Here is a 7,588-nt window from a genome sequence, read left to right as displayed (position 1 = left end):
GCTAGAATCAAGAGGAACACATAAGCTTAACATTTGCATGCTTCGGTAGCAAACTTTTCAAGAGAATAGTCAGTGTACTTAAACTCACAAATGCAAAGTATGCGCTCCTGTAAATAGGCGACAGCGACACCACTGTAACCTTTGTTGTACTTTGCGAGAAAAAGTTAGATGTATGGAACATCATGTACAATCACAGCAATGCTTCCATTAGAAAAAGTACTATAGAAATCGGCAGATGTAGCATAGGCCCTGATTTTTTATGTATCAAAAGTGCAAAACCAATCTCCAGCAGTAGACCCTTTTCATAGAAACCTTGGTGGAACCCTACATATTGTCCATTCTTCTGGAGTTCATGAACACCAGGCACTGATGGGTGAAATTTGCTGGCAGTAATCATTGATGCAAAGCTTGTTGTATAACTTGCTGGACGTACCAGAAGAACAACCTTCCATATACGTTGAACAATTCTAGCTAGAAAGTGTTCCAGTTCCTCTGTAGAAATTAAAATCAAGACTTTAGTAAGACAATAAAGAAATTTCAATGCTGGAATACTGCAATGCGCACCATTTCAGGACTTGCTAGTAAGCATCTGTAATTGCAATTTCTTTAGGTGATAAATGCAAGTCATACCATCAGTTTTTAACCAATTTAAATAATGACAGTGCTGGATGCCAAGATAGATTTTCTCTGTACTGAAGTGCAATTAAAAAGAAAAGGCGCATATATCTTGTAGCTTTACTTCTATTTCGTTTGTTCTTTCTCCTAGGGAAAGTAATATGGCTCGTGCCCTTGTTTCTAATGTGGAAGGTACCCTAATTTCTGATTTCATTCATGCCATACTATCGGACGATGTAAGTTTATTCTCTAATCGATAATGTTGCCATGAAGGCTTTAGGCGCATTGTTTATTTTCTTAGCAGATACACTGAGATTAGTTCATTTCCTTCCTCTGATTTGTCATGCTGTGTTTGTGTTGTGTACCATGAAGATAGCAATGCAGTTCATTAGCAGATACAAACTGGGATTAGCAGCACAAGAAGCTCAATGAGCAAGAAGCATTCGGTGAGCATGAAGCACAAGATGCAAAGGCTGTAGCTTTTATGTGATGTACCACCAAGATAGTAATGCAGCTTTTAATGGCCGTGCTTGTTGGGTTGTGATTATTTTAGTCTACTTAGTCTTGCCCGTGTTGTAACAAAAGTAATCCTCTCATGCTATGTAGCATTTGATATGTATGTATCTCTTCTGTTTGTGTCTTATATGGGATCGTCAGGTTTGAAATGTATGCTTAGGTATGCTTGAAGTGGGTGGTTAAATTTGTCATGTACTTTCTAGTCACCAATATGTCTGGATTTCTTGCATATTTACTGATGTAGCAGAAGCTACTAATTAATCAAATCTACAAGAAGTTTCATGCCGTACATATGTGCAATTTTTTTAAAACCTAAGAGACGGATACCTGTACAGTTTTGTACAATGTCTTATTTATGACAGGCATAATTATTGATATCTGAGGGTGGTTATTGCAAAAGTCATCCTGTATATGTACCTAATAGTAGGGGGTTTTCTTAAAATGTGCATTGAGAACCCTCTGCCTCCATCTGTACCAATCATGCTGCATCCGATGGTCCAGATTTCTTTTTCTATTTTTTCACAGCAAGCTCAGATTCTGTAGTAGTTGGCCCCCATTTATCCAGTCCGGTTGGAAACGCTCCGAGTAAGAGATCTTTATCAATTTGCTCGGTCTTTTTTGAGATTTCTAGTCAAAGGGCTGCTGAAAACATGAAAAAAAAATGAACGCCTTTCTGCAAGTCCTTGACCAAAGAAACAACCACGTGCTCGCGTCAACGGCAGCCGGTTCGCACTTCGCAGAAGCGCGCCCCCTCCGCAGTCACCACCAACTCCACTCCGCCCGCCTCGTCCATCTACAAGTACCGTCTCTTCCGCTGCGCCGCACCCCGCACGCCCAGCGCCGGCCACCAACCCCTTCCGTCTAGGCAAGCACCCCGGCGGCGCCAACACCAAGGCTCCTCGGCGGCCGCAGCAATGCTCCTAACCAAGCCCCACCCCGCCCTCACCCTCCCCTCCGCATCCCTCCCAAATCCTACCCTAAACGCCGCCCGCGTCAGGCCGCTCGCCTCGTCCGCGCCCCATGGACGCCGCGGGCGCCGCGTCTCGGCCTCCTCCTCCCCGGCGCCAGCGCAGGCCGCGTCCGCGGCGCTGAGCCGCGTGGACGTCCTGTCGGAGGCGCTCCCCTTCATCCAGCGGTTCAAGGGCAAGACGGTGGTGGTCAAGTACGGCGGCGCGGCCATGAAGTCGCCGGAGCTGCAGGCGTCGGTGATCCGCGACCTGGTCCTGCTCTCCTGCGTCGGCCTGCGCCCCGTGCTCGTGCACGGCGGCGGCCCGGAGATCAACTCCTGGCTGCAGCGCGTCGGCGTCGAGCCGCAGTTCCGCAACGGCCTCCGCGTCACCGACGCGCTCACCATGGAGGTCGTCGAGATGGTGCTGGTCGGCAAGGTCAACAAGCAGCTCGTCTCCCTCATCAGCCTCGCCGGCGCCACCGCCGTCGGCCTCTGCGGCAAGGACGCGCGCCTCCTCACCGCGCGCCCCTCCCCCGACGCCGCGGCCCTCGGGTTCGTCGGCGAGGTCACGCGCGTCGACCCCTCCGTGCTCCGCCCGATCATCGCCTCCGGCCACATCCCGGTCATCGCCACCGTGGCCGCAGACGAGACCGGGCAGGCCTACAACATCAACGCCGACACTGCGGCGGGGGAGATCGCGGCTGCCATTGGCGCCGAGAAGCTGCTGCTGATCACTGACGTGTCCGGCATACTCGCGGACCGGGACGACCCCGGGAGCCTGGTGAAGGAGATTGACATCGCCGGCGTCCGGCGGATGGTGGCCGAGGGGAAGGTGGGTGGGGGCATGATACCCAAGGTGGAGTGCTGCGTGCGCGCACTGGCGCAGGGCGTGCACACGGCCAGCATCATTGACGGCCGCGTCCCGCACTCTCTCCTGCTCGAGATCCTCACCGACGAGGGCACCGGCACCATGATCACCGGCTGAAACTTGTTTGTTTGTTGTTTCTTTCCTTTTCTTTTTTGGTTCATTCATTGGGTTGGATGGTTTTGCATACCTCATTTGTGGTAACTGTGTTTTCGATTCGAATCCTGAACAAGGAATGGTGAAAGATTGCAACTTTAAGCAGAATATATACATTTCGTGGCAAGATTTTCCAATCAAAATCTGCCACTGGACTTTCTTGTCAGCATTCTATCTATCATCTGAAACTACTCGCTGGCGCTGCTCAAGCTCTACAAGACACGATCAAGGATCCCCACTTGACTTTCAATTACATATTTTACAACAGTTTCATGGTCAAATGATTACAGCCCAGTAATATAACAATCAATGTACAAGTTTCGTGTGGATGTAAATCGCGAGGCCTGTGATGTCCTACAAAACGTGTTCGCAGAAATCTTGCAATCACCACACTTCGAAATCCCACGGCTCATAACTGTATCCAAAAGCACCAGGAAATAAAATAAGATAAGCACACTGCATGCAAGCTTAAACATTTAACTACGACCAACCATGGTTACCACACCGGCAATGTAAATTCTGGGCCTTTCAAACCAAGTCCGTGATCAATCTTGACTAAACTACGCTCACTAGATGATGTGCCCCTGCACCATAACTAAGAGGGCATGAAAACACTGAAATTTAAAGTCGACGGGTTGTTGTGCTCACTTGGTACGAGCAACGGCCACCACGATGAAGACGAACACCGAGAGCATGAAGGACACCTTCACTGCATCGCTGTACAGATCGGGCTTATCTTCATCGCTTTGAGGGTGGAAGAGCATGCTGACAATCTTCGCTATATTATCGAAGAATTCCGTTATCTTTGCCTGGGTGTTGGCTAGGATCCACTTAAGCACTGCAGCAGGGCCACAAGAGTTTCCCTTTCTATTAACTTCTTTGCCTGAAAGATGTGGTAGAATGCAGTAAGACAAGGCATGTATGTATACCCAGACGATAATGATACAACTGTGATAATTAATAATTTGGCAAGAGTACACAAATCTGATCAAAATAGTAATTAGATGGCATCTGCCTGACTACTGTTCTAGGGGGAAAAGACCTCTCTTCTAGTAAACAAACAGAAACAGATATATGTGACGCTGGGGTTTATGCCAAACAAAGCTGATCATAAACATTTTAGTGTAAAACATACCATCCTGAAAAGATCTCCTGAATTCTTGCACTGCTTCGTTATTCATTACAGCATCCCAGACAGTCCTATCACATGACAAGGACATAACCATTTTCTGCAAGGTAAAGACGAACTATTCAGAAATTTGACCATGCACAATAACACAAGTGTTAAAATCAAACATGCAGCTTCGGAGAACATGAAGATAGGTTAGGAATAATTCACCTGAACATTAGGGTCTCTTTGCAATAGACGGAAGGCATCCAAAACATTCCTATGCTCCCTGGTCAGAAGAGCAGTAGAGTTGAGAACATATGCAGCAGGTTCGACCCAATCGTCTGATCCTGATGAATTGGTTGATGAAGAATGCTCTGAGTTGGACAGCAATGCTAGTTGTTTCTCAGTTTCATTTGAATTCACATCATAATAAGAACCCTCAAACACCCTGAAACGCAAAACAGTAAATCGATTAAATGAAGAGTAAGAGCAGAAACTGCATCTAAATTATCCCTTTTTAGCATAAAGAGTTCTTGGATAAAGGTCTATAACACCTCATCAGAAAAATTGCTTGTTTTACGCTATTGAAATGAGTATGTCACATTTGCTGCCAGAAAACAACAAAATAATGGAAGCAATCATCAAAAGTAGAGAGTTTGATCATTTCCTATTTAAAAAAGGTACAAGCACCATCTAACCCTGATTGAAAGTTGCTCCGCTGAATACTTGCGGATCCTAACACCCTATAACATCCCAGACAGCACATAGCCACACCCACTAATTACCATTGTAACCACATCATGGATTCGTGATTATCTCATTTTGGAGGGGGTTTCAATCGATGGCTTAAAGTCCTAGCGTGTATCTGCGTAAATCAATGAAGTACACGGTACTGCCCCTGAGCCCCATCCAATCATGGCAAAGGAACCAATCAGTACCATAAACAGCACGCAGACAAAATAACACGTTGTGGGAGACGTTTTTGTCGTTGTGCCCGAGAGGAGCTAAGTTTCTCAGATCATACTGAAGTCCGAAGTCTGCAACTGAATTGAAACCATACGAGCGAGGTTAACTCTTTCAGGCCAATCGCCAGCACACGGGAAGGGAGCACCGAAACGCACACATACAAATCCTCCAATCCAATCTAAGCAAGCGGACGAGCGGGAGCAAAGGAATCTTACTCCTGGATGCTAGAGAAGGCGGCGCGGACTTCGTCCCCGGTGGGCGGGGACCAGAACACGACCCTGTAGTCGCTGTCCACCTCCGCGTCGCCGGCGCCCGGGGCCGCGCCGTCGCCCGCGGCGGCGACGACGACCTCCTCCCAGTCGTCCTCCCCGTCGCGGCGCAGCGTGCGGGACTCCCAGCACGCGGCGGCCGCGACGGCGGAGGGCGGGGGCGGGGACGTGGCCCGCAGGAGCATGCCGCCGCCGCCGCCGCCTCGGCTACGCGGGCGGCCCCCGGACGAGGCGGCGCCGGGGGACGTGGCGGACGTGGAGGCCCCGGCGCCGGAGCCGCCGAGCCCGGACGAGGAGCGCACGGCGCGGGTGGCGACGCGCAGGAGGTGCCGGCCGGGCGGGTTCCTCATCGGGCCTATCGGCGGTGAAGGTGAGGGCTCGCCCTCGCCCGCGCTATCCAATCCAATCTTCCTCTGCCGCTGCTGATGCGTTCTGACTGCTTCGTCGCCGTGCGTGCGTGTGGGGATAACAAATAACGGGGAACGGAGTATTGACAGGGAAGTTGGTTGCGGAACCCGTTGCGGTGTGGTTTGATATCTAGGAGGAGGGATGGGGAGGTGGAGTATTGCTTGGGGTCACCCAACTTGCACCACCTCGTTTGGTTCCGTGCGGTGTTGAGCCTGCTCATTGGTTGCTTTGTTTTCCAGTTTTTGTGGTTCAATTGAATTTGCTTTGGTTTAGCAAACAACATCACGTGAAGCCATGTCAAACTGACTGTGTACAAAATTAAATAGTATACTCGCTCTGTATCAAAGTATAAGACTTTTTTGACACTGTTATAGTATTTAAAAACATTTTATATCTTGATACAGAGGGAGTATAGCCGAGCTTTAGAATCGGATACATATCCTCGGAAAAAAGAAACATATGAGCCATTCTTTTGAAACTTAGTGGAATTTGTAAACACAATTTAGGAAAGTTATTTAAAGCAGTCATGTTGGTAAAAAATGAAGAAACAAGACCTTGTGAAATTCAGTGTCAATATATGGGCGTTGTGCAAAAATCACAGAATATGTTTATCAATAGGCTACAATATAAGTTATCCAACATATTTGGAGATTTTATCGGTTTAATGCACCCTGGTGAAGATGTAATGCATCTACTTTAAATAAATGGACAACAAAGCAATGAGGGCTTGTTTCTTTAAGACAAAATATGAGGGCATCTTCGATAAGCATGAACCTAAAAACGCAGGAATAGTGAAAGCACACGACTGCAATGCCATGCCCATTTGAATTTACGGAAATTTTGTTCGTCGAGGTTTTGATTGGATGCTAAGCTTTCTATGAAACATTCTGGTACAAATGAATCCTTGGGAAAAGAAAAAAAATTGTATGATACGATATACAAATATTATTGACAAACATGGCCAAAAAAACTCCATAACAGACAGTTTATGGGGGCAAACTAACCTGTAATTGGATGTTTAGAAGGATAGTGATATCCCCGGCTCACCAGGGTTCTCTAGACTTGACACTAATGCTTACATTTTTCTGGATTTATTGCAAGCCTCCTGGCGATGTGCATTCAATAGGAGGAGACGTTTTCGTCGACTTCGTCAATCTTAAAATGATGTGTCGGCTCGGTTTTTTGGAGGTGGTCATAAAGATAGAGTGTACGTCCATGCGTTTATAGAGATGAGTGCATATGTGTACGTACCAACGTGTGCGTCTATACTGCATTAATAAAAAGACAGTTTATGGGGCCATGAACTAAGAGCCGACGTGGACGAACTACTACGTTCCATCCCCTCCTTTGTCGGGCGTTGCTTTGCCCCTGCGGGGTACGATTTGTCCACGTCACCGCTTTCCCCATCATGCAAGACGTTATGCATGTACCGAATTTGCGTGACATGGAGCCCGAGGAGTAGACCGTCCGACCCCACATGGTCGCACGCCATCGCCATTGCTTTCAGAATCCAGGCACGCAACTCCAGCCAGCTGCCCGCGCCGGCGACCAAAAGACGGCGGTGCCGGCGAAAGTTTCAAAATGGCGCGTGCGTAATTGTAAGATTTAAACCGCGAGCGCGTGCGCCTGACGGGTGTCTTCACGCCATCACGCACCGCACCCGACCGCCGAGGTTAGCCGTGAGCGGGCGCCGTGGTGCACCGGGATGCCAGGTGGGCATACGTGGAAGAACC

At 48.4% G+C, this 7,588-nt stretch overlaps 1 protein-coding gene across 2 annotated transcripts; it reads right to left on the bottom strand.

Moving 5' to 3' along the window:
- Window positions 1-336: 336 nt before the first annotated feature.
- LOC125513993 (uncharacterized) lies at window positions 337-5,957 on the bottom strand. 2 transcript variants are annotated; one of them, XM_048679233.2, is made up of 5 exons: window positions 5,394-5,957; window positions 4,441-4,660; window positions 4,237-4,330; window positions 3,750-3,984; window positions 337-492 (listed from the first exon to the last, which is right to left on the bottom strand). In XM_048679233.2, exons 1-5 carry the CDS (start codon window positions 5,795-5,797, stop codon window positions 468-470), a joined length of 978 nt encoding a protein of 325 aa, XP_048535190.1. In that variant the 5' UTR covers window positions 5,798-5,957; the 3' UTR covers window positions 337-467. The 2 variants fall into 2 exon arrangements, with proteins under 2 accessions (XP_048535190.1, XP_048535189.1); XM_048679232.2 differs by lacking the exon at window positions 337-492 and adding an exon at window positions 3,315-3,516 and having other exon boundaries at window positions 5,394-5,956.
- Window positions 5,958-7,588: the final 1,631 nt, after the last annotated feature.

The sequence above is a fragment of the Triticum urartu genome, chromosome 6A, assembly GCF_056163025.1.
Source record: "Triticum urartu cultivar PI428250 chromosome 6A, HENAU_Tu73, whole genome shotgun sequence".
Taxonomy (NCBI): Eukaryota; Viridiplantae; Streptophyta; class Magnoliopsida; order Poales; family Poaceae; genus Triticum; species Triticum urartu.
The sequence above is the reverse complement of the archived record's forward strand: the minus strand, read 5'-3'. Positions and strand labels throughout refer to the sequence as shown.